Source organism: Cyprinus carpio, chromosome B8, assembly GCF_018340385.1.
Source record: "Cyprinus carpio isolate SPL01 chromosome B8, ASM1834038v1, whole genome shotgun sequence".
Classification (NCBI taxonomy): Eukaryota; Metazoa; Chordata; class Actinopteri; order Cypriniformes; family Cyprinidae; genus Cyprinus; species Cyprinus carpio.
This window is the reverse complement of record NC_056604.1, coordinates 12,870,625-12,898,320: the sequence shown is the minus strand read 5'-3', so window position 1 is coordinate 12,898,320 and position 27,696 is coordinate 12,870,625. Positions and strand designations below refer to the sequence as shown.

The window sequence follows — 27,696 nt, the reverse complement described above, 5'->3', positions numbered from 1 at the left end:
TAGGTCTCAAGGGCTTCTGTTTGTGTGTTTTTGCACACAAAAACAGAGTGAAATACTTAGATGTATTTGCCCTTCATAGCTGAAATTAGTCAGCTTGAAATATATTTCTACCCCCATCAGCCAAGAGGCACTCAACTACAGACACTTACACACACATGCACAAAAACGTGTATAAACACACAAACTTAATATATAAACAAATCCAGATGTAGGAATAAACATAGCAGATGCTTGCATGAACGAATATTAAACCATCTGATTACCCAAACACACACACAAAATTTTGGGCACTGGTTTGACTGCTGATTACTGTGCTCCGTTTGTTTCCAAAGCCAGGCTTCCCCCTAAGGACGTTCTGTTACACTCAAAGTAAAGTAGAACAGAGAGAGAGAATGCAAGAGAAAGCATGCAAGATAAGAGGGCTGTCTGTAATCATCTATTAAACTACATTTACCAGTATGTACACACAATTTCATTCTGGTATACATGCATTATTTCTAAGACCAATACGATTTTAACTACACCTAAAATGTGCATTTTGTACATCACATCATAGAAGGAATAGCAAAACAAACTAATCACATAAATATAAGCACATCTGCCTTGCTTGGAGAATAACAAGATAAAAGCGATATTGAGTTCCAAACTATGTCATTTCATCTTACAGACAATGGGCTGTGCTCATTAGAAAACTGTAACTGCTGTTTCTCCGGTTGAAGCGAAATACAATGGAATTATTTAATAGGAAATTCCTTCAACTTAACCATCCATTTCCCTCGGGACATCAAAACTTAATGATTAAATTGTACAGTGAAAACATATTTAGATGATTTAACCCAACAGAAAAATATGTTTTGTAAGGGGAAAATAGTGAGAGAAAGAGATAAACAGAAAGGCAAGGAGGCAAAATGAATGAGAAATAAAGAGTAAAGGGGGGATGGAAACGGATGTGTGCTTTCCTCAGAGGAGAGAGAGAGAGAATTTTACCAGAGGGTAACTGAGCTGTCTAACACTGCAGTCTCACAAACTCGCCAACCTATATGCCTTACCCACATACACACGCAAACTGCCAGATAAGGTAAAAACACAGAACAAAATCAGTAGTATTGTTCAAGTCGAACAGGTTTTTTTCCTAAGTGATAAATAAACACAAAGTAGCCACAAAACCCCAAACATAATGATAATTTTACCATTTTAGTCACCTTGTCTGTAAATAACAAATCACCATTTATAACCTTTCAAAAGCCACAATTATCTACACTTCCCAGCAATGCAATCAACAACATCAAGCAATGCGGCCAAGCAATGCTTTCCTCAGCACTTACGCTCTCTCAAGTTACCACCGAGACTCCTGTTACAGTACCTGCTAATGCCTGTAGAAATCATTCCAGCATAAAGTAATTTACATTGATCGCTAAATGTCTGTTACAGAGAAAAATGCAAGTCAAGAGTCAGCTTTCTATGAAGATATTTTCTATTCTTTCTATTTTTTCTCTAACATACACTCTCTACACTGACACATTGCCTTCAGCAATATTTCATAATAGAGCACTGCAGAAAAGAGTTAGCAAAACCAATTTGACCTGATTTGATTTCATCCTTATGACCTTAATAGCCCTTGCCTCATTTTCCCATTTTTTCCTCCCTCCCCCTCTCCCTCCCCGTCTTGGTCTTACCAGTGACGGTGACGAGCATCGGGGCAACCAGTGGTCGGTTGTTGTCCAGTTTCCGGCTGAGGCGGATTTCCCCGCTTGTGTGGTTCAACAGTAGCAGGTGTAGCTCATTCCCGCGGTCTATGGTGTAGTAGAGATGATCTGAAACATCTGGGTCATAGGCTGGAACTCGTCCAATAACCCCACTTGGGAAGGTGTTGGATCGATTGGATACAAAGTTGTTAAAGATGATTTGAAAGTCTTGCATTTGGGGCCCATTATCATTCTGGTCAACCAGTCGTATGCGCACCGTGGCACGACTGACTAGTGGAGCCGATGTGGCCTGGACAACAATTACATACTCATTCCGTGTTTCGTAGTCAAGGTCAATCAAAGAAGTGAGTTCTCCTGAAAAAATGTCCATTTGGAAGATTTCTGGAATATTTCCTTCCACAATCTGATACATAATCTGAGCGTTTGAGCCCTCATCTGGATCAGTCGCTGTAATTTGAGCTACGACGGACCCAACGGCACTGTTCTCCTTCACTAGAACCTCAAAATCGTCAGCAGGAAAGACTGGAGCATTGTCATTGACATCCATGACACTGACTTGAATGTGTACAGGTGTACGCTGAGGTGGAACACCGCGATCCACAGCAAATGCAGTCAGCTCGTAGAAGGGAACACTTTCACGATCAAGTCTCCTGACGGTCCGGACTATTCCCGAGGTTGGTTCTATGGTGAAATCACCATCACCGTCTTCTCCATTCTGGAACGTATACTGGACACGGCCATTGGCATGAGCATCACGGTCAGTAGCAGAGATTTGTAGCACACTAGTGAAAGGTGGAGCATCCTCACTGACTCCACCCTGATATCTAGGGCTCAGAAACTGAGGTGCGTTGTCATTTACATCATTAACATTGACCTCCACATAAGTGGTGTCAGATTTCTGAGGTATTCCATTGTCACGAGCAGTGATGGCAAGCGTGTAAGTCATTTGGTCTTCATAGTCTAGTTCTGCTTGAAGTGTGATCGCTCCGCTTGCAGGATCGATGCGAAACTGTGGAATATTGTCTTCCAGGTAGTAAGTGATGCGGGCGTTTTCTCCAACATCATCATCTGTTGCACTTATGACCACCACTGTGCTGCCAGGAGGCCGGTCCTCATTCACACTTACTGAATAATGAGCACTCTGGAACACGGGACGGTGTGTGTTGGCATCTGTGATGTTGATGTGCACCTGACAGGTATCATGGAGAGTTCTGTCAGAGGCAGTGACTGTTAACACATAGCGACGCTCCTGTTTGTAGTCCAAAGGCAGTGCTAGGGAGACAAGTCCTGCTCCACCAGCTGTGCTAATGGCAAAGCGATTACGTGTGTTTCCACCTGTGATCTGATATGTGACAGCACTATTTACATCACGGTCAACTGCGGTTACGCTGACCACACTTGTTCCAACAGCTGCATCTTCATTTAGTCTGACGTAATACTCTTTTTGTAGAAACTCTGGTCGGTTATCATTAACATCCATAACAGTGATTGTAACACTAGCTGTGGCGGAAAGAGGTGGGGAACCATAATCTCGAGCTTCAACACCAAAGAAGTAATGCTCTACTGATTCACGGTCAAGTTCTGAGCTCACTGTGACCCAACCAGTGGCAGCGTTGATAACAAATGGTGTATCCATGCCGGTTCCTGTTAAATGGTATTCCAGGCGTGCATTGTCACCATTATCTGTATCAATAGCTTGTATGTGAAGAATGGAGTGACCGATAGGAGCGCTCTCCAGCACTGTAGCCTGGAAAGGTGTGGATACAAAGATTGGTGGATTATCATTGACATCAGTGACCTGCACACTCACAATTCCAGTGTTGTTGGAGAGAGGTGGACGGCCGTTGTCCTGAGCCCGCAACCGTAGCGTGTACTCCCGTTCCATCTCATAGTCCAGTGGCGCTACCACTTGGATTTCTCCAGTAACACTGTCAATCGCAAACTGTCCTCGGCTGTTCCCGCTGATTATGTTGTAGTGCACAGCAGCATTCCCATCTTTATCCTGGTCCGAGGCACTGACTCTGAGGATTTCAGAATATGGTCGGACATCCTCTCTAACTGCAACCACATACCGCTTTTGACTGAACTGTGGAACATTGTCATTCTCGTCCAACACAGTGATATGGACACTAACGGTAGCCGACCTTGGGCCGGGCTCTCTTCCCTGGTCGCTTGCTTCCACCAACAATGTATAACGTTCATTTGCTTCTCTGTCAACAGTACCTCGTGTTGTGATCAAGCCTGATCGAGGATCGATCTCAAACGCAGTGCGTGCAACAGCCGCACTTTCTCCAATAAATCTGTAGCGTATGTTAGCGTTTGCTGGCGAGTCGAGATCTGTTGCTCGCAGCTGCAGGATAGGATATCCCTCTTCCACATTCTCTCGAATGGTCTCGCGGTATTCTGTTTGCTCAAACACAGGAGAGTGATCATTACGATCAGCCACAGTGATGGTCACCATAGTTGTTCCAGAAAGGCGTGGTGAGCCATGGTCTGTGGCAGTAACTCGGAAGTAGTGCAGGTCCATGTGTTCTCGATCCAGAATGTGTGTGGTGGTGAGAAGGCCAGTAATTGGGTCAATTTGGAAGTAATCCATGGACCTGCTGTTCATTAAAGGGGCCATGCTGTAACTGAGTCTTCCTGCCTCACCAGCATCAGGGTCCTCAGCTGTCATAGTTATGACTGAGGTACCAGGAGGCTGGTTCTCAGCAACCTGAACCTGGTAGTTATACTGGGGGAAATGGGGGTGCCTATTAGCAGCTCTACGGGAGCGCCCAACAGGAGGGACACCTGTCTGCTCTTCGTTGTACTCTTGCTCTTCTCCTCTCTGAACTTCATCGCTCTCTCTTGCTTTTTGTTTCTCACTGTACAGAGTTTTTTGTGTGTTTTCCACCCCATCTAGACTCTGTTTAAGCTCATTCTGTTCAGTCCTCATTCCTTCTTTATTTTCATCGCTTTTTCTGTCTGACTGAGAGTTGCCATTGCCTTGACCTTTTTCTCTCAGAAAATTTGTCTCTTCTAACACTACCTCTTCCTTTGTGTCTTCTGCAATCACCCACTCCATGCTTTCCTCCCTTTCTCCCTCTACAGGCTGTCTGTCACCCTCCCCCGTTCCCTCCCCTTTCACCCCGCCCTCTATCTGTCCCTCCCTCCTACAGCACTCAGTCGCGGCTTCCAACTGCTCCTCTTGCTGACTGACACCCTCAGCTTGTAATGACACCCGTTTACCGGATTTTAATTGCGGCCGCGTGGCTCCCCCATCGGCGGTTAAGCTGTCGTAGTCGCCACACTCTGCACGCGTACTAGAGCAAGGATAACGTGCGCTTTCCCCTCTTACAAAGTCGCGCTCTTCACTGTCAGGAGCATTTTTGGTTTCATTTGCATTTTGTTCATCAGAACTGCTGTTGTTGTGGTGGTGGTTATCATTACGATTCTTGGCGCAGTTGTTGTTATTGTTACTGTTCCAATTCCTCAGGAACAAACTTTGAGTAAAGTCATTCGATTGAGCGAGCTCACGCACGGAGATTGGCGCTGTCCACTGAGCGGGTGCTGAATCTACTCGCGTGTGAATGTGTGAGTCACGAAAACGTTTAGGAAAGCTAAGTTTGACTAAGAGGTAGATATGTGATGCATTATGACACCTGGGAGAGCCAGTAGCAGATGAGTCAGAGTTGGGTACATCGCCGATATACAACTGAGTAGCTCTGATTCCAGTTGATCCATTATAATGAGCCTTTTTGTCATTAAAGCGAGTCTCAGTCCCAACCCAGGCAGCCTGTGGCATTAAATCCAGAGCATCAGTCCGTTTAAGCGCACTAGAAGACTTTTGTGAACTATTCCGATCAGATTTTGCACGCACAAATTCGACTTTTGAGTTCTTATTTGAAGATGTGGTGTTTGCATTTTCTCTTGCCTGCCTTCCACAAACAGCGTAGCGCCTCAGAGAGATGTTGAACCGGTGCCAGTTACTGCTGTGCCAGTCTGGATGCCTTTCAGAACAACCTGTGATCCGGTGTGACTCGAGCCAGCTGCTTGCTTCGCTTCCAAGCCCTAGAGAGAGCTGCCACGCGCACAGTCCCGAGCACCCGCGGGTATTCGTAATGCCTGACCCGTTCCAGCCCTCTCTGGTGAGATCGATAACATTCAGGGGGCCTGAGACGGGACGGTCCGCTGTCGCTTTGCACAATTTTTTGGCGTCCGAAACCACATTAGAATAAGAATAGGCTTTTAACAACGGCCGAGTTGGTGTCTTGGCAGCGGCAAACTCCCGTTTTGGGTGACATGGGCAGAGGTTGGGCCTGGGTTGGCTATCCAGGGTTCTACAGCTATCCAGCACGCTTTGTGCAATGACCCTGTCCGTGTCGAGGCGCGTCTGTGGCCGCGAGTGCGTTCTAGTCCTTTGTATAGTCCTCTTTTTGCCATACTGAACCGGAGAGGAGAGAACACGAGAAACAACGCCCTTCTCTCCACTGCCACCCTTACTCCAAACAGGCTGGTGATGACAGCGTCCGGTGTGCGCCGCCGGTTCTGATATCCATGCACTAGAATTCCGGTATTCCGGACTCAACGGAGCTGAGGGGGTTCCCACTGCACAGGACCGTAAGCATTGTGATTCCCGTCCACGCGACCGTAGCGTCCGTGCAGGGTGGATCTTCCAGTCGCCCCCAGCCAAAGCCCCCGTTACCGTTCCGTCGGGTAGGCTGGTGATTTTAGCGTCTCCGGGGGCTGGGTGGGTGCACAGGGAGCGGCAGAACGGCCCCGCTGCACTCCCCGGGATAACAGTGAACAAAGAGCTGAGGAGAAGGAGAAACAGCGGCGAAAGCGAGCCCAAGTCCAGTAGCAGTGCAGCCATTAGTCTGGTGAAATCCTTTCTCCTCCTCTCTCCTTTCTCCCCTCTCTCTGAACCCAAGTGTCTCTCTTTCTCTCTCCAAACGCCGGCTAAGTGGCCAGCTCAACCTCCACCGCCCGACTCCTTCCGCCGTGCTCCCCGGTCGCTCGGTGATCCCGGGAAGCTCGCATCTACTCTCGGTGTATGGTAGAGCCCCGGCTAGCAGCGGCACGAGCGCAGCATCTCTCATTCACATCCAACATGGCTCACAGCGAACCCGGTGCTACCCTCACTCCTCCCCCTCTCGCTTCTTTCTTTCTCTCCTCTCTCTCGTCCTCTCTCTCTATCTCTCTCTCTGAGAGGGGAATGGTTCGTTCCAGTGTGCGCAAGGCTGTTTCCTCACTCATGTCCACCGCTGGAGAGGTACTAGCCTACAACCTATCAATATCAAAGTGAAAACAATAGCATTAAATTAGTTAAATATGGAACATAGAAATGGAAAATAATTTATATTTAATAAAAAGGCCTATTCAATAAATCCATACATTTCATTTAAATAATGTTAATACATTCTTGCATTGCATTGTATCATAAATATACTGATATCTTCCATAACAACACCTGTAACAGAAGGCCACATGGTATCAAAGTTTATCATTAGTGACTTTTACATGAACAGTGGCTAGGATAACATGATAAAACAGCTTCTGTGTTACACAACTGATGTAACGCAATAAAAAATGAACAAAAATCCAAGCAATTTTATTGCAAAATGTCATGTAATGTGAAGTTAAATATATTATAATCTCCTCCAGCACATAGTAGGCCTAAGGTAACTTTAAGCATTTCAATTTTTACCATTTATTTTATTCTGTTTTAAATATATGATTAACCACATGATAAAATATTGAATCAACAAGCGCAGCATATTCTTTATTTTTGTTGTGCGAAAAAAGCCCAATATATTAACGTCAGTGGGGGTTTGGGGGCGGATGGTAGTTTTGTGTGTAGCTGTAACAATTAGTCGGTGTCCACCTGTGACGTCATGTCTTATTGACTGAACGATTTCCTGAGGTGTTTTTTTTATTATTATTTATTGCATTGAATTCTTTTCACCTTTTCTTTCTTCTGCCAGCTTTACTTCCCACTCGGTAGACATGGTCTCATTTTGAATTCATTGTTTGACACGGAGACATTTTTTTAACTATGATTTTTCTCCTGTTTTAAATCACACTGCAAGTGGGTGAATTTCGGAGGCGCGTGTCACGGCCCCGCATGGCGGATGTGAAATCCACGCTTAGTCAGAAATAGACTTGCCCGTTACACAAACCAATCTGTGTCTCGCACAGTCTGCCTGCCTGCCACTGACACGGTTGGAACGAATCCACGGATGTTGAAAAATTCATACGGCTCAATTGTACTGTGCGCGCTCTCTCTCTCTCGATAAGCTGCCCCTCGCGCCCCACTATTCTCGTGCTCTAGTCAGCTGAGCTGAGCTGACAGTGGTAAAGGGCTTGTGCTTTCTGTGTGCAGTTACCAGTGATGTCTAAGCAAAAAAAGATGATTTGCGATTTTTCCTCGTTGACTGTGGAGGATGAGATTCATGTCTAGTCTTTAGTGCTGCGGGTGTGCTTGTGTGCGTCTAGACGCTTGATGGTATTATAGCACACAGTCACGGCAGCCCTAAATCACATTAAGTAAGGAGGAGAGGAATTCCCATAACTGAGAGCTTCTTCTGTGAAACCTGACTGATAGACTGACGGGTAACTCCGATCAGCCCGCCTGCGATTTACCAGTTCGCCAAACAGCCTCTGGGAAGAGCTATCACATTTAGTGTTACTCATCATTCCCCAAATAAAGTAGAGACCATAATTCAAATTCTTGCATGTCATGAAAACACATATGGCCTACATTTCTGCTCATTTCTCAATGCCTACACTGGTGGATGACGATAAGTCTTTTTATTCACTATTTTTATTAGGATTTATATTTAAACAGTAGAGCATGACTCTAGCAACAGCAAGGTCTGATTACCATGAAATGTATGCATTGTAAGTCACTTTTGAGAATCTGCCTTATGCATAAATGGATCTAATGGGGACACAACAAAGTCAAAACACTTAAAATGAAAACATTTAACAACAATAATGTCTACAGCAGAAATATGTTGGATCAAATGTGAATGCAACTAAGTCAAGACTTATAAAATCATCATAGGTGTGCATTCTAAAAATATCTAAACTAGTTACAAATGAATTATTATTAGGCATGATCTAATGTACAGTATATACTGGGAAAAAAGATATGCAACAAACATCAATAAAAGTACTAAAAATTAAATCTAAAAGTATAACCCCTAAAGCATTTACACTGATCTGATGTGTAAGTAAATCTAATGTGAATGCAGTAAATACAAAGAAATTATCCTTAAAAAAAACTGGTAACACTCCAATTAGGGAACACAATAAAAAGTTCCCCTCAATAAACTTCTAACTCTCTGCTTATTGATAATAAGTAAGGTACAGTAGATATTTGTAGCATTGTTTGGGTATTGGGTATAGGGTTAAGGGATCTAGAATATGATCATGCAGAATAAGGTATTAATATGTCCTTTATAATTACTAATAAACAGCCAGTATGATAGTAATATGCAGGCTAATAAGCAAGTTAATAGTGAATAGTGTTCCCTAATCTAAACTTGCCAAAAAAGCTTAAAAACAGTGATCTGATGTATATCTAATTGGATCAAATATAACAATAAAACAATATTAAAAAATCTCTACATCATTAACAAATTTGCAACCTGATTCAAATGTGAATGCAACAATGTGTAGAACCCCAAAAATGAACTTATTTAAAATGTTTTTTTTTTTAAATTCCTGAACCATTAATAAATGAGTGCAACACCTGATCTGTTCAGAACCGCAGACAGCGCTCATGTCATGGGCTCAGTTGGTGTGCTGCTGACTGCTGAGATCCATCGCTTCAGTCTCACAGGTGCTGATATCTGGATTTTGAAGTTAGAATTCAAAGTGAGTGTGTGTGTGTGGGGGGGGGGGGTCGGGGGGGTCTCCCATGTATTTCTGTGGTCCAAAACCACAAGAACCATGTTCAGTTTTGAAGGACTTCAAATATCTAATATCAAGCGCATTCTTGTTTTATTAATGCCTGCATCAACATTGACACTAAATATAGCATTGCACAAAATTATTAATAAGACACCTGTCTACAAACCTAAAAAGACAGTCTACTCTATACGGTCTTTATGGATGTAGGTTGTGAGATGAAAAGAGAGAAGCGAAAGAGTGAGAGCTCTAATGGTCTGTTTTGTAATCCCCAAAAATCCAGCCTGCGGATTACAGTGGTGCACACTTCACAGAGCGCACCTGGGGGCCCTTAACACACATGCACACACATACACATTCAGGTAAGCTGTCAGCTACAAGGCCGTAGCTATTCTATGAGTTACCATGGGAACGGCAAGAGTAGGGGGTATGTTCCATCAAGAAGAGGGGTTTGTGATTGTGTCTCACCACTGCTGTTGATCTGTAATTGCTCGCATCCGGCGGACCCCTTCCCTCCCCCCACACACAACCCTGCTGTCCTCTCTGCTCACCCCGCTAACCCCTCCCCTGTGGCCACAGCAGCAGGTGGCCTCGGCCCGGTGAGCATCTGTCACGGCTGGGCTTGAACGGGCAGGCAGCAATAATACATATTCACAAGAGAGAGGGACTGGCAGATAATTGCACACATACTGTAATGGCCATTTATATTCACTATCACCTATATATGCCTTTTTAAAGCATGGGTGCTTGTACCGATAATGCAGGAAGCGAGGTTTAAATAATGCACAATCACTTTGTACATACCAACAGAGACAAACCTCAAGCATTCTCTTTCTCTGACACCTACACACACTTTAATCTGTCTCTCAAAATACTACCGCCTCCTCAAGACACAAACAGAGCCCTTGAGATACGACTGAAGGCATATGGTGTCAATTGGGTGGAGTGCGCTGAGATTGTTACCACATCAAATCTGTGCCTGGTGAGCGCGAACTAATTAAAATAATGTGCACGTAAACTGAACCTGAATATTCAATGTGGCTTCCACACCCAGAATCCATAAAAGCAAAGCTAGTTTAGGACACGCCCCCACCCTCGGACCCGTTCCCGGCCGTCTCGCCGCTGTTACCCGGGAGCATAGTGATGTCATTAGCAATTTTAAAGGATTATGGGATTATGAACACTGTATGTTCGTTATCTGCCGTATGGTTATTGGATTTCGACATGGGGCTCCCGTTATTTAACTTCTGAATGACTCTTAGAGCAGACCGCGCTCTGTCTAGCACGTTAACATGGAATATGCGAAAAGTTTAAATTAGTCCGGATCCGCGCCCCCACGCGCACGCACCCTTCAAAACGTGTTATCATCGCATTACTGACGCATCACTCCCATTTCATAAACAAACACAGCAGTCTGCTCTTCGGAGTCTATTCCGACAAAATGGTGAAGCAAAGAAATATGTGCAAAGGGATGATAAATGAGCACACAAAGACAGCTGGATGATGAAGACTAGTTATCACAATAATGATAAGAGTAATGTGATGAACTGAATTATTGTATAATGATAAAGTAAAACATGTTTCTATATTTTTGGAAATGTAAAAAGGGAAGGTCATAATGGAATAAAAGGAAAATATGGAATAAAAATTTATTTTATATTTATAAAATTGTCTAAAATAGTATAATTCTGACTAAAATATTTAAATTATTAAATACTTTATGCAAAATTTTATAAAATATTGAAGTAATAAAATAAAAAATAAAAAAATTAACAGTATTGCGAATCCTAAAAAAGAATAAGAAATCACAAAAGAAAACATTTAGGCACTTTTTTAAACCACTTTATTCCTAAACGGGGAAGCAATATGGGCGAGACTTCCGGTTCAATAGTTATAGGAAATAAAGTGAAGAACAACAATGTCTAGTAAATGGTAAATCTGTTTGCATTACAAACCAGTGTGTTCATTATTAAAATAATACACTAAAATAATGTGGTAATTTGCAGTACCACACCAATTTGCAGTATCAAGTAGCAAAATGAGTGGTTTTGTACAGCTAAAAACAGCTGGAAGTAAATGACACCATAAGCAAGACCCATAAAATTTACAAATGGCCACTCCCATTTTTATGTGAAGAATAAGGTGGATACAGCTGAAACTGCTGTCACGTTCTCCACCTTGACTCAATGATTGGTTGCTAATATTTATTGACTTGCTGAGTTTTAAAATACAGCAAAATCAAATTTAAATTGATCTTAAATAATAAAGGTGTGATTCTTTCATTTTGTAAATGCTTTTTAAGCACTTTTTGGACACTTTTACCAGACTGCACTGTCACTTGGAGAATTTACAATCCTTTATACTTCAAGTGTCAGAAATCTGATCCATGTTTGGCCACCTCAGCCAGCTAAAATCTTGATGTAGTGGGACTTCACTACAGCAAACTTAAGGCAAAACAGCATGGAAAAAATAAACATTTCTTGATATAAACAGACAATAAGAGAGTGGTTCATAAAGCTCGTTTTAAAAGACCTAGTAAACAAATGATGCCATACGATGTGAGAGATTTGTGCCTCTGAGTGCTGGAGTGAGAGGAGTGTGTGTGTGTGTGTGTGTGTGTGTGTGTGTGTGTGTGTGTGTGTGTGTGAGCTGATGCTGCTGAAAGGGGGAAGGTTGTTTATAGGCCAGCTGTGAGTTGTCTCTTAGTCAGCCAGTGACCCAAATCAGCAAATAAAAAAATAGAGAGAATGAAAAAAACAGAGGAAATGAGAGAGGGAAAGAGAAAAAGGCAGGGGAATGAACAAGTTAATAGTATGAAGGTAAGAGGAAAATTGAGAGAGAGAGAGAGAGAGAGAGAGATAGACAGGGAGGGGTGACATTTAAAAAAAATGCCAGAAAAATAGTTCTTTTCATGCAGCTATAAATATTTTCTTGCTCTTTTATCACCTTCCCCCAGCATTCAAAGACACAGCGCAGACACAGCAGATTCTATATGTTGTTATATACACCACATATATGAAACTGCACCTCCCATGCTAAACTACCACAGAGAATCAAAATGAAAAAATACAGATGACTAAAAATATGATAAACATTAAATATTTACACAAAAAAAGTAGCACAAATCTATATTTTGCCTAATTCAAATAAAATGTCAAAAACACTTTAATATTTTTAAAAAATATATAATTCAATATTAAGATATTAATATCAATATCATCAAGCACAACATAAAACCATCAATATATAAATATATTAAAACATCTAAAAACTGAAAAAGCCTCTTATGCCAGCTCTTAAAGAGGGGTGTAATTTAATGAAAAAGAATTGGCTATGTGCCTTTATTACCCTGAAGATTATGTCATATTATATTAATGAGAACAAATCTTACTGGATCCTATTACATCTAAAGAGGAGGAGCACATTAATTTGTTCCAGCATGGGATGTAAATGCCTTTATAGAGCAGCCATGTTTTAAACCCGCTTCAGTCATACGCATCTGAGCTCATCTGAGTCTTCCCCGATATGAATCAGAACTAATCCTGTTTGAGTGTGAATAGAATGTTTGGACTGAATTCAGATCGACTGGAAGCCGCTCTAGTTGTGCTTGGAGTGAAAGTGAACTGGGATTAAAGTGGATTAGCATCAGATGAGAGAGGTATCTTACTGTCTTATTCAGGATTTAGACCTGCTTAGACTCCAATCCAGCTAGTTTCTCACCAAGCTGCTGGATCTGAAGCCTGACAGACCCATGCCTATATAAGACACACACACACACACGCACACACACGTACAGCGCATTACTGCATGATAATACAATCAATGTTCAATAATATATAATATAAATAGAATAAATATAATCACAATATTATGGTAAAAACTGTATTTTTTTTAATCAAATAAATGGCACCTTTGTGACTTCTTTCAAAAACACAAAAAATCTACACTTTTGAATACCCCTAACTTTCCTCAAACAAACAAATTACCATCAACAAACATATCATGATGGTCAGAAGAACACCTGTTGCTTATTATATTTCACAAAACTGGCAATCTCTTTTACTTTTTTTGGGGGGGGGTCTTGTGGGGACAACAACTCACATTTTAAGACTTGTTATCTTCAGAAAACCAGGGAGATTGCCCTCTCTGAAGGAAGGTCTGTGAACAGACATATCTAACTAAAAGTCAGCAAATGGTTATTACATAATTCAAACCACTTTTTATCAGCAGAGGTACAGAATAAGTGAGAGAGGAAGAAACAGAAAGAAAGAAAGAGGAAGCTGTTGCACTAGGTCCTTATCTGTTAACACACACATACACAAGCCTGGATGGGTGTGAAATACACTACTGACTGTCCTATCATCTGTACTCCTGTTTCCCCAGCAGAACTTGCTCTCAATCTAAAACTAATTTTAAGCAACTCTGTTCGTAATACTATGCCAAAGAAACACATTCAAAGTATGGCACAGATTCATAAAGCAGACAATTTTTCCATAAACAGCCTACTACTATTTAAAATAATAATAAAAAAATAAAAATGCTTTTTTTCACCCTTTTTTGATGGTTAAAGAAAGATCACATGAGGCTGTTCTGACACAGTTTTAAATGACAGATTTGTGCAGTCCCAAAGATCTCAACCCATCAAAAATTATTTCAGCTCTAGTCTAAATTTGTCAAACTATCAAACGTTTCAGCTGAGAGATCTACATCAAATACGGTGCCGCAATCTCTAAGCTTCAGTTTGATAGAGGGAACCCAAAGGCTTTGAGAAAGATTTTTTTCCAGCATTTTGTTGGGACACACACACACACTCTCTCACACACACACACACACTCACACACACACACACACACACACACACACACACACACACACACACACACACACACAGAGAGGACTTCACTTGGAACCACCAGAAGCTTGACAGACTCCAGTTTTGTTTTAATTAGATGCTGCGGTGAGGCAGACTGTTCTGGCAACACTACAGTCTCGGCTGATATTTGATGGGATTAAACAAGGGATATAAAAAATGAAGTGTGAAAATGGTGATGTAATTTATCACCTTTAGATTGCATTGTGTGCTAAGGCAATAATATCAAAAGGCATATAATAAGAGTAAAAAAAATTGCTATGCAACACCTGCCAATATTATTATATATTAACAGTATATTTCTTGAGCACCATGTCAGCATATTAAAATGATTTCTGAAGGATCATGTGACACTGAAGACTGGAGTAATGATGCTGAAAATTCTCCTTTACCATCACATAAATAAATTATATTTTAGGAAAACAATTATATTAAATTGTTATAATATTAATGATCAAATAAATTCAGACTTTAAAAAAAAGTTAATACATTTTCCACTGAGGTAAATGTGATTCTGATTTGACTCATTCCCATCAGCGTTCAGAGTAAAAATCTTAGAATTCAGCAAAAGCCATGTTTTGAACAGACTTCAGTCAACAGCTCAAGGGCATGAGTCGACTCGACCCTGATATGAATCACATACTAATCCTGTTCTGAGTGTGAACAAAATGTTTGAACTGAATTCAGATTTCCTAGAAGCCTGTTAGTTGTGCTCAGACTGAAAATTGAACGGGGATTACAGTGGATTAGCACCGCTTAATAAAATTATCGGCCAGCTGGCAAGATCCCCCTTTTATTTAATCGACAACGCCAATTTATACTCATATATGGTGCTTGGTGAGTGTTCATTTTGTACCCTGAATAGGCTTGATATCAGACCTTTGTAGCTAAAACTGCAAAAGAAAATGATCGCTTGCTAGAGTGACACTTACAGATATAGCAACAATCTGTCTCCATGTCATTCCCCAACACTCCACAAATCACACCCACCTCACACCGTTATTTCCTGTCTAGGGTTCCACGCCAGTCAACAAGAACAACATTCATCAATATCACTGTCCTCTATCATCTCCACCCCTCCTCCACCCACCTTGTCTCCCTCTCTCTCCTCCTATCCCTGGCAACTACAAAAATCATTCAACTCCCATGGGCACCTCTGACCTCATTCATTCATCTCGCTCTCACACACACCTCTTGAAAAGACAGCAGTTTTGCTTGTAGGGATTACACAGCGTAGTCTCCTTCATCATTTGAACTCCTTTCAACGCACTAGTCTCTTTTTTGTGTGTGTGTCTTGTCTTCAATGTAGAGATGCCCGGCAGTGATGACTGACAGCCTTACCAGCCCTAAACCACATAAGAGGGAGAGAGAGCGAACGAGATTTAGCAGAAAGATAATGAGTCATGATTGCCCACTAGTGGCTGAACGATTCTATTACACTTTCTTAAACCTGTCACGTCCATATCTACATGTGCATTCTTTCTTAGTATGCAGACATCTGTGGTTACTACTGGACAGATTGGCTGGCAGTATTCTAGAGCTTAAACCAACAGTCTCACAGTCACAGCACTGAAAACTGGAACCACTTTATAGCAATGTGGCTGCTATTAATTTTCAGTCCTGAAACTGAGCATTACAAACTCAAGCTGCATATTTAAAGTGATAGTTCGCCCAAAAATGAAAATTCTGTCATTAATTAATTAATCACCCACCCTCATGTTGTTCCAAACCCACAAGTAGTTTGTTCATCTTTGGAACACAAATTAAGATATTTTTTAGGAAATCCGAGAGCTTTCTAACCCTGAATAGACAGCAATGCAACTGACATGTTCAAGCACCAGAAAGGTAGTAAGGAGTAAAGTTGTGTTGCTTTCTATGCAGAAAAGCTCTGAGAATTCATCAAAAATATCTTAATTTGTGTTTTGAAGATGAACAAAGGTCTAATGGGTATGGAATAACATGAAGCTAAGTATTTAATGACGGAATTTTCATTTTTGGCTGAACTATTCCTTTAACACATATAAAGATGAGCTTCTGTCAGCCCACTCATAACTATTATGAGATGTTTAGTCATGCCTGTCTGGGTCATAATTCTGGTCCTAGCTCAAATTGAATTAATATTTAAACAACACAATGCACTTATGAGTTTTGATGCAGTATAATTTAGGATCAGAAATGAATGAGATATTAACTGGGAATGACAAAAAACCCCAAGACATTTAAATAGAACAAATGCCCCTGTATTTTTTTCTACAGTAATATTTAAAAGGTTAGGAGACTGTATTTTTTTAATGTTTAATTTTAAATACAGTAAAATAGTAATATGTGAAAGGCCTACAGTATATATTCATAATTATATTGGAATAAATTATAAATATATAATTTATTCCATGATTGCAAAGCTGAATTTCTTAAGTGTCATGATTCTTTAGAAATCATTCTAATATGTTAATTTTGTGATTGTCAAGAATAATTTCTTATTATTAGTGGAAAACAGAGCTGTGCTGCCTATTTTTGTGAAAAGTGTAATCATTTTTTTAAGGTTTGTGTGATGAACAGAACGTTTAAATAACAGCATTCATTTGAAATATTCTGTAACATTACAAATATCTTTACTATCCCTTTTGATCAATTTAAAGTCCTGCTGAATAAAAGTATTAAATTCTTTTAACAAAAAAAAAAAAAAAAAAAAAATCCTACTGATCCTAAACTTTTTTTTCTATGGATGTGCACTATGTGCTTGCATGAAGATATATATAAAAATGATCACATGCAAGTAAAATGCCTAAAAAATCAATTTCATGGGACAAATGTTATCTGTTAACATCAAAGTTTTTCTTTTTTTGGAATAAACATGACTGAAATGACAAAACTACTATATTCTATACATCAGTATTAGTTCATGCAATTGCTTAGATTAGCAAAGAACAACACTTTTACAGCATTTATTAATCTATTTTATCCTATAAAAACATTTTAAATATAAATTAACATTAGTTGATGTATTCTAAACAAACATTAATTAATAAATAAATAAATAATAAACTATATTAATGAGTGAAAAAAAAAACAGTTGTTCATTGTTGGTTACCTAATGCATTGACTGATGTTAACTAATTAACCCTCACTGTAAAGTCTTATCATTAAAATAAATAAAAGACTCGTGTTCGGATACATAGTCAAACATTTGCACACTTGAAAAACAACCACTTCAGAGGTTGAGGCAGACACTCTTTTAATGATGAAGTCTCTGCGGGTTGCTGCTTTTTAAATACATTGAGTGAAATCACCATTAACAAAAACTTTGAAGGGTGAGAATGTTACACAGTCACTCTAAATGTGTTTATTAACTCTCCGGGGTTTGAATACTGCATGGCGTATGGCACAGATCTGTGAAAACTCCAGACACAGTGAGAGTACCGACGCATCTGAAATGTATGGCACACAAGGAATCTCAGTACTACACCTGTACACTTACAGTGGCATATACAGTGATGGACACTGAGGGAAACTCGAGAATTAAGAATTTATATTTGGTACAGATAAGAATATATTCATATTAAAAGTAGCAGCATCCCAGATCATGACATTTCGGAAATGCCAAATGATCGCCAACCATGCAGACATGATTCCTAATCAAAAACAGTGGTGACCAATACTTTGTATGTGCATCTATCAGACTGTGAGAACAACTGTGCTGCGCTGTAAATATGTGTTCAGCGTTGAACAAATAGAGCTGGGCACTTACACCAATGAAACATTATTACACAGAATATATATTCATGCAGGAGGGCAAAATCTATGAATGTGGTGCAGGAGAATTTCAATTCACTGTGAAAGAAAGCATATCCTGTTGACATTTTTAAAGGCGAATTTTCAGACTAAACATTTTTTATTGGACGAAAGGGTGAGGAGCGACAGATTTATTGGGGTCTGTCCTGCCTTCTGTATGGCTATTAGTGGTATTAGTGGAAGTAAAACAGTCTTTCTTGAGGGCAAGAGGAATATTGGGCTATTCAGACAATATGGTCAGGCAATTACGGCTATAAGGAAGGTATCTAAAGTGTAATAACTGAGAAAATGGAAGAGTGCTGGCTGTTAAGGGAGAGAGTTTGTGGCTGTTTGTGTGTAATGTCTGCAGTGGGATGCTATAGTTGGGGTATTGGGGGAAGGTTAAGGGAGTCCAGGGCACTGTGGTAAAGTTCTCTTAATGCTCTCAGCAACAATAAACGACAAAACATCTGATTAAAAAGATGAGGCAGGGGCTCCTAGAGAGAGAGAGAGAGAGAACGAGAAAGAGAGCAAAGTTAATGGCCCTGAACTTGTTTAATCACATTAATCACTGTTAATGCTGATACACAGAAATATGCAAAATACGCATTAAATCATATGTTTAATAAAATAAAAACCTTGTAATAAGCAGTTCTAAGGGTCTTACAGAATCTAAAGTATCCTTATATAAACAGATACATAACTTCATGAACTGATTCACAAACAACCACACGGGCTCATAAAGTCTTACCCCAAGGACGTGAACTCTGTTGTAGTAGGAGCTAAAATCTTTACTGAGAGACACCAAGAATCTGCACACCTAAAGACAAAATACACACATTTCAGTTATGGATGGCTTTATTAATGAAGCCAAGACAGTTGATAGAATAAGAGATATAACTGGTTGAGATTAAAAGGAAGAGCCTTAAAATCAAGTCTAACTGAGAAATAAAACCGTTATATACAAAATAATAATGATAATAGTAATAAAAATAAAAATAAAGTACCTGTTCAGTCCTTAAATTCACTCTGGCTGTGCTGCCTTCATGCTCCAGGATCTGTCCCGATTGTTCCAGCAACTCAGAGAATGGAATAAGGTAATTGAAGAGAAGAAGCCACTCCCCCTAAAGATGAAATAGCAATATTATCTCCATATAAACAACTTTCTATGCCACTAAACACAAAAACAGAGCTTACTCTATAGAGAGGCTTATGAGTTCCCTAGTTGTTTTTATACATAATTGTTTACTTTTATTAGGATGTGGATTTAAATTTATATTAAGGCATTCTCAAAAGAATTGTTGAATGTTGTCGTTTTAAATGTTGATTTGAAGTGTAGGTTTTTGCATTATGATTACTTTATTCAAACCTGAACACAGAAAGCATTTTGTTACACAAAACATTAAAATTCTATAAAAATGTAACAAAAATTAACAGGAATGCTTTAGCAGAGCTTTTTTTTTTTGGTTATTGTGTTATTTCAGATTAAAATAGAGACTAGGTCTCTCATTTTGGCTATATGGTTATAGCCATACCAATTCATTTGTGTATGTATAATTCTGTATGTGTGTGTCTGTGAGTGAGTGTGTTTGTGTAAGTAAGTGTGTGTGAGTAGATGTATCTGTTTTAGATGTTTTAGAGTGTAACCCCTTCCTTGCTGTCCACTTTTTTGCCGCATTGTAGTTTAATTATTGATTTTATTTTACATAGTTGCAGTGTTACATTCACACCAGTTCATAGGTGTGTGTGTGTGTACAAGAGTGTGTCCGCGCGTGTGTGAGTTGGTGTGTTGTTTTTACACTCTAGATGTTTCAGAGTTTCACCCCTTCACTTAAATTTTTTCTCCATTGTGGGGGATTTGTAGATTGTACACACAAAAAGTTTATGTATTTATTTATTTTTTTTTCATTTCCCATTCATTTCCTATGTTCGCTCATTTTTGACTGAAGACCATCGGTGTGACCTTTTTTTTTTTTTTTTTTTAGGACCACTAAGCTTTTTTCGAATCATGCCTTTTTTTTGTGTTCACATACCAAATGCCAACTTCAAATTTTTGTACCGTTCTAGTGATTCTACAATTTTTACAAATTCAAAATGTAAAATTTTCTGGTCAGAAGTGACAGAAGACTGCACATTAAGGATGCAACAAATAAGACTATTAGCAAAAACATTATCATTAAAGCATGTTAGTTACATATTGCTTTACCTCCTCTTTTAGGGCAGAAAAGTCCAGCTCTATGCCTCCAGGAATTTCCGGATAAAGACCTACATGTTTTAAAGTAGACATGGATATTATTTCACAAACAGAAACAATACTACACTACTACTTAACAAGCATTTAATCAAAAGGCCCAATGGAGAAAGATGGTAACTGAATTCTTTACTTCAGCGAACTGCGAAAACTGTTGCCCCAAACAACATAACTAATCAGAATACCACACATCTACTGCACAAACTATATTGGCTTTTGTTGTTAAAATCTGTATATTTTCTGTACATTGTCACATAGCACATATATTGTCCTTCACTGCTTTTCTATTACTTTAGTTAAGAATAGAAGTGAAAAACAGCATTTTGCCTAACAACGTGTAAATTTTAAACATGTATACAACAACAAGTTGTTAAGATTTAGGTGTAGTCACTGCATGCGCTTTAAAAAACAACTTCTCCGTGACTACTATCATAATAACATTACTTGGAACATGAATCAAATGTCAAGAACACTACAGTGCATGTGTGTGTGTTACCTTGCTCCACCCCTTTCTCGTAGCTGCTGAAAAGTGTGTGAAGACGAGCACAGTTGTACATGACAAACACTCCACCCCTGGGGCCCTTTGTGGACACACCACTGTCCCGCTGAACATCTAAGGTCACCTGAAAGACAGCTGTCAATCATCTAATCTCCAATCATCAGGAAAACACATTCTACACACACACGCAAATACACTCACCGGACTTGTGTGCACTGTGGAAAGCAGTTCAAACCTCACGGTGGCTGAGGTCATGACTCTAATGATGTCATCCCATGTCTGACCTAAAAGAAGTGAATTGATGACACATGCACAAATCAGCTGACATCTGGTATTAACATGCATCACAACAATTCTGGGCTATTTCACTAAGACTACGAGCTGTAAAAGGAATTTTCTAAGAATGCACAGATAAACACACCTTCAACTTGGTCTCCATACTTCATTTCTGAGGCCTCTTTCATCTGAGCTTTTCTTAACCTACAGCAATTCACAGCCAACCATATAACACTGTAATAAGACTTATAGACTTGTAAGTATGATTTAGAAAGTTGATAAAGCATAACAAAGAGATGACAGATTTGCTGTTGTGAAGTTTTGCCTTACTGAAGATACTGAGCTGCATTCATCTGAATTCCAGGAGTTTTAACAGGACCACAAATCACCAATCTCTAATAGAGAGGACGAAAGCAATTATTCATTCATTCATTTTCCAGCAAAGACTGTGTAAAATGTAGTCATGTCCAGCTGTGCAGCATTTGAGCTGGAAATTATGTATTAACTCATTTGAGAGCATTATAATGGCTTGATGTTGTCTTAAGACTTTTTGCAACTTGTATGGGTTTAATTTATTGTCTTTTAGATTTTATGCCATCGATATGCTACTTAACACATAAAAATTAACAACAACAAAAAATCACTTTAAAACAGCTATACACACTTTTACACAGATTTATAAACTTGCTCTTATAGGATAAAAAAAAGAGAAAAAAATATTAATCAGACACAATTAAATGCTTTCTAAATGATCATGATTTTTGCCCAATTTCAGCAGCTACGATTTAGGAAGTGGCAAAACATGGTTAGAAGCTGTGATATAACTAAAAGCTACTGGCTGCTAAAAGAAAAGAAAGAAAAGAAAGGAAAAAGAATCCTTTGAGTCCTTTGATAGGTCCAATCAAAACTTCCTGTTATAGGACCGTAAATACAAAACAGAAAGCAATTGTTTAATATGTAAAGCACGCTGGTACAGCTGATGGGTAAATATGTCTGTGTGGGCAGAGAGTGTGAAACCTGCACTGCCGTTGCACCCGCCGCTCTCCACAACATGGCTGTTTGCTGCTGACGAAACTCATCCTGACAGGAAGTGACATGCAGGGCTGTTGTTGTAGAGATCTAAAGTAGAGGAATCCATTACAAGCGTCCAACTAAAATATGGTAACTCACTGTAATTTAAATCAGACAGATAAATCCAGACAGAGGGTCCATTTGACTCACAGGGAAATCTGTGGTAGCACTGTCCAGCTGGGCCAGATGACACAAAGCTTCTCTCTGCACTGAAAACAGAGAAATCACTGACTTATGCACAATACAGAGGAAAACTAAGGCTATCCAACAGTTTATCACAGAAACACTAGGAGTAAAACAGTCCTTGTAAAAAATCTGGTTGACACGATGCAGTACGGCCAAGTTCATCTCATCTTTAAGGGTTATTTAATAAAAAATTTTGTTTTTTTATAGTAATTTTTTAACCATAATTTAGTTTTTTGTCTTTATTTACTCGCCCTCATGTGGTTCCAAACCTGTATGGGTTTTTAAGAATTTTGAATAATCAAACAGTGGTTGGTCCCCATTGACTTCCATAGTAAATATACTGTTTGAGTACCAGCATTCTTCAAAATATCCTCTTTTATGCTCAACATAAGAAAGAAACGGGTTTAGAATGACATGAGGGTGAGTAAATGATGACAAAATTTTCATTTCAGTTTTGTATTATCCCTTTAATGCTGCTTGTGCAACTAATAACTGAAAATTGTAAAAAAAAAAAAAAAAAAAAAAAAAAAGATAAAGGAACAGATTTCACATTTGTTTCTTTTCAACATTCAACATACTCATCACAACGCTAGTATGTGACAAACCAAATTTAAAGTTCACCAGAGCTATGTTTGTGCAGTAACTATAATTTCTAGCACAATTTCTGAATGTTCCGACATTGACATGTCAGTTCTCGTGTATTACTGCCAAATTTAGCAAACTACTGATAAGTTGATAATTATTTTTATGTCATGTCCAATAACTGATTAATTGGCTGGAATTCTATACTACTTTGTCTATTAAATTAACAATAAAATTCTACAAACTAAAATCAATCATTTTACCCATGTAAGGCCCACAGTTTTAGCTTGACTAAAATAAAGCTGCTCATGTTTTTTCTTCTTCCTTAAGACCACATTTACTCAACTAATGGGTCCTATTCTTCAGCCTTGCAATGCCACTGGATGCTAGATTTTAAAAATAGGCCCATTACATTTATGCATTTAGCAGACACTTTTATCCAAAGCGACTTAAAGTGCATTCAGGCTATACATTTTTTTTTACCAGTATGTGTGTTCCCTGGGAAATGAACCTACAACCTTTTGCGCAGCTAACGCAATGCTCTACCACTGAGCTACAGGAACTATTACCTGGCCATAAACTCAACAACCTGCGAACCTCCCTTGAAGCACATCTTCTTGTTTTACTGGACTGGATAAATCTACATTCAAGTAAGTAACATGCCTAACATCCCCATTTTCTGTGATTATTAATATGTGTAGATCATGTAGATATTAAGGTATTGTTGAATGCATTGATCATTTTAGATTTTGAGCTTGTTATGTCAGTGTTGTAATTTTGCAACGTTGGGTTAAAGGGGTGGCAAAACTTGCATGTGAACCTGACACATTACATGGAAGAACTGTACCTCTCATCTGTTCCATCATGTGAAAAAATACTAATAGAAACATACTGTTTTTGATCATTCACAAGGTTTCAATGTTTTTTGTTACCTTTTTGAGATTCAATCAAGATTTTATTATTATTCATTGAAAAGTTCAAGTTGAAGATTAAAATTTATTTCTTCAATAATTTGAAAGCATTTGTGTAACAACATTTTAAACTATCGGTATCTTATCATTTATAAAATGTACTTAACTGGACCTTTACTTGTTTGCCCAAATATTTGCTTGCTGCATGAGAGACAGGTCATAATGTTCTGGAATGTGGGGGTATAAGTGCTATTAGCATGATAAGTAAAGGGCACAATAAGCTATCAGACAGTATTGTGTGAATTCTGTGGAATGGTGTGTTATTTAAAGTGTGTAATTATGTTTGGGATAATTTTTTGTTAATTTTTTGTTTTTTGTATGGAAAATAATTATTTTTTTTTTTTTTTTTTTCAGAATGCCACCAGCCAAGAAAGAAAGTCTCATCATGTGTATGATATATCACTGATGCTGTCCAAAATGAGAACAGGGATTTTAAACAGACTGTGATACAAGAGAAGAACATTTTAAAGTCAAGTCATAAAGAATATTTTAAAGCTTTCATTCAGTTTATCTGGGTTTTGTAAATATAATCAGAACATATTTGTAAAAAAAAAAAATCATAAAAATGACTTATTTTTATCATTATTGTGTGATTATTAGTGTGTACACATATATGGACTATTGTAATGGGGTTACAGGGGTTATAAATATTTATAAAATAAAATACAATTAAAATCTTAACATCAAACATTCTAATCATGCAACCCTAATAATGACATTTACTGGCCAAACAGACACAAATCTTGTATATAAATGAACCCACTGGAAATTTAACGCGTTAGATCCCTAATGAACACATTACAACTCACCTGTGCAAGTGCCAAGACTGGGATCATAACCCTGAAGGTTCTCGTCCTGTACCACTTGTTTAAGGTTTATCCTAACTTCCTCTTTTATCCCTCTTCTCTCTCCCTCTATTTCCTCGCCTCTGCTTCTCCTTTTTCCTCTCTCCATCTCTCTGTCTCTGTAGGTTGAGTTCTCTAAAGCTTTTTTCATCTTCTCCTCCCTGTCCTCATTGGTCCAGCTGACAGGGACTGTCGGCCAGTCAATGCCTAGTGTTTTCAGAAAGTTGACAATGTCACTGTCCTGTGGCAAGGCAGGACAAAAGGACACAGTGTACCTAAATGGAATAAAGAAAGAGTTGATTAATATGTCCTTTGGTGACAGAATTTATGCCAGTATCATAAAAGTCAAAGCACACACCCTTGTCTTCTGAGCTGTGCCCCGAGGTGGTCTGCAATGAGAACGGTCCGTAGCTGCCCCAGAGCTAGTGTATCGGGAGATGGCACGGTTTGTTTGGTGTGGAGGGCAGGGCAGTTGATGAGGACACAGCCCTGTCTCTGAGCAGCAGGTCTCAGATATGGCGTTATTCCACATAAAACACCTCTGAATGCTGCACAGCGATCCACACAAACACGCAGGCCTTCTGGTGTCACCTCAGTGGCTCCTAGTGGCAATACACCACTGCCATGAAGAGAGCGAATACCACTGAGAACATCAGAGGGAACCTGAAAACATACACAATCATGAAATAAACAAGTGTATTTAGTGTAACAATTTACATATTTAGTTTACTGCCCGGACACTTTATCATAAAATAAAAATGTTTGTTGAAAATTAGTATAACGTGATTTGAAACAATGCACAAAACCAACATGAATGCAAAGATTGCCTTTTCAAGTCACCATGAAATCAAAATTGACTATTCTTATTTTTGGAATATTGCAGTGTTTATTATAAATGATTTTCTTTGCACATTCGCAGTTGATCCGTGAAATTTCATCGAAAGATCTGGTGTTTCGCATGAGGGTGAAAAGGTTCCTCACGCAGATTTGTGTTCGAGTTGGTCTAACAAATTTACTGTTCTTTTGTGTGAGTCTGTGTTTCGCTTCATTGACAACAACATTTCGCCAAAATGCTTTTTATATTCATTGCACAAGTCACTGACCTAACAACAGAATTAAGGCAGCATAAACAATAAACCAATTTAAGATTTTACTCTCACAAATAATGTCAAAAGTATGTAACAAGTAATTTTTACATATTAATATTTAAGCTGAAATATTTTATTAATAATTTGTAATTTTTACAATAACATATTTCAGATATATTCTTTATAATTATACAAGTCGCAACAACGTTTTCAAACATTTCAGAAACCACAAAACATTAGAAATTAGAACGCGCCACGCGAACTTTAGTGGTAACCATAGCAACAGTTTGCGGCTCCGGGCGGTTTTCGATGAGATTCCCTGTCGGACATCGACTAAACATAAAAGGTATGTTTGATAATACGCACTGTCATTATTTTTCGTTTCGCAACACATTTATATATCGCAAAACATTTTGTTTAAAATGTAATTTACACGTTTGTTTTTCAGGGGCGCGAAACGACAATTCAGTTACGTTACGTTACCTGAGAATTCCCTCAAACTAAACAAAGACATTTTTACCTCATGAAAGTATATTAAAAAAAAATAAGGTTTCTCTGTTTATCAGGAAAAACAGTAATAAATCAGGGAGTGATTATGGCATTGTGGTTCTCCTAATAGCCAACATGTTGTTTTCGGTATTGGCATATTCTGACCTAGATGTAACGGGCAGTGAGGGGTTAAATCATTTCTGCCGCAGGGTTCAAATGTTTGGTCGATGCCACCAATGTCAACAGTCTAGCTGGCGCCCTGCGTGTCTGTGCAGAGCTCGGGCTTATATTCTGACAATTCTGTGTCGGTGACTCTGTGATTCATAAACAGACGTCCAAGTAACAGCTTGAAATATCCAACACGGCGCCTCAAGCCATGCGTAAAACTGCCATGCGGAGAAGCGCATCTGTCACTGGTGCAGGCCAGGAAGAGATCATAACACAGAAAATAAAAAAGGCACATGTAAACACATATTTCAGATTTACCTCTCCACCGGCGTATAGCGTCGTCAGCACCGTGTTGGGTGACAAGAAGTCACGATTTCTCAGGTTTTTTCCGCTGCTCTCCTTGAACCAAAGCTTCTCTCGCTCGCGGCTGATCTCGGCTTCATGTTCAGCATCTCTCCGCAACGCACCGCTCAACGCTTTGACGGTGGACACGATGCTAAATGGCACGGCTTCCTCCATAATTAGGCTCAGTATATTGACATTGTTTTTAGTGCCCGGACTGGAGGGATGTTATTGAGATTGACTGTAGCAGCACTGCGGCGCTGTGCTCGGATTGATCACCAATCAAAACAGATGCATGGGGACCGGAACGCTAAGAAATGTCACTGGTCAGGGGGCATATTTTCATGTAACACCGATTGCGTGTTTTTTAAAAGCGCCATTTTGGGTGTGGCAAAATCAGTTCAGTCAAGGACAGAACAGAAAGTAAAAGTGCACTTCTGATAAAATACATTTTGTTCAGAAGCTGCCGTTTTATTTTAAAAGATATAGACTATTTTTTAAATGCTCTACGGATTACTTTCCTTCTTATCACTGATATTTAACATATTAATGTATGTGCACTCAAAAATGCAAGTTATGTCATCTTTTTTTCACTCTCTGCTTCTAAACCCGCATAACTTTATTTATTGTACTATATTACAAAGTCATTTGATACCTTTGTTAGAGGAAAATAGTATTTATCCTCGTT

The 27,696-nt window shown here is 39.2% G+C and overlaps 2 protein-coding genes across 2 annotated transcripts in view; both read right to left on the bottom strand.

The window, feature by feature from the left end:
- celsr3 (cadherin, EGF LAG seven-pass G-type receptor 3) overlaps positions 1-13,349 on the bottom strand; it is a 46,576-nt gene extending 33,227 nt beyond the window's left edge. Inside the window, 2 exon segments of the mRNA XM_042729800.1 lie at positions 1,677-6,972; positions 13,267-13,349. Coding sequence (XP_042585734.1) covers positions 1,677-6,558 — 4,882 coding nt within the window. The 5' untranslated portion in view covers positions 6,559-6,972; positions 13,267-13,349.
- A 4,338-nt stretch (positions 13,350-17,687) lies between these two features.
- Positions 17,688-27,480, bottom strand: dalrd3 (DALR anticodon binding domain containing 3). Its single transcript, XM_042729830.1, has 13 exons — positions 26,985-27,480; positions 25,280-25,584; positions 24,886-25,196; positions 22,488-22,546; positions 22,284-22,385; positions 21,597-21,661; positions 21,412-21,470; positions 21,192-21,274; positions 20,988-21,114; positions 20,447-20,505; positions 19,248-19,364; positions 18,992-19,060; positions 17,688-18,737 (listed from the first exon to the last, which is right to left on the bottom strand). Exons 1-13 carry the CDS (start codon positions 27,183-27,185, stop codon positions 18,618-18,620), a joined length of 1,677 nt encoding a protein of 558 aa, XP_042585764.1. The 5' UTR covers positions 27,186-27,480; the 3' UTR covers positions 17,688-18,617.
- Positions 27,481-27,696: the final 216 nt, after the last annotated feature.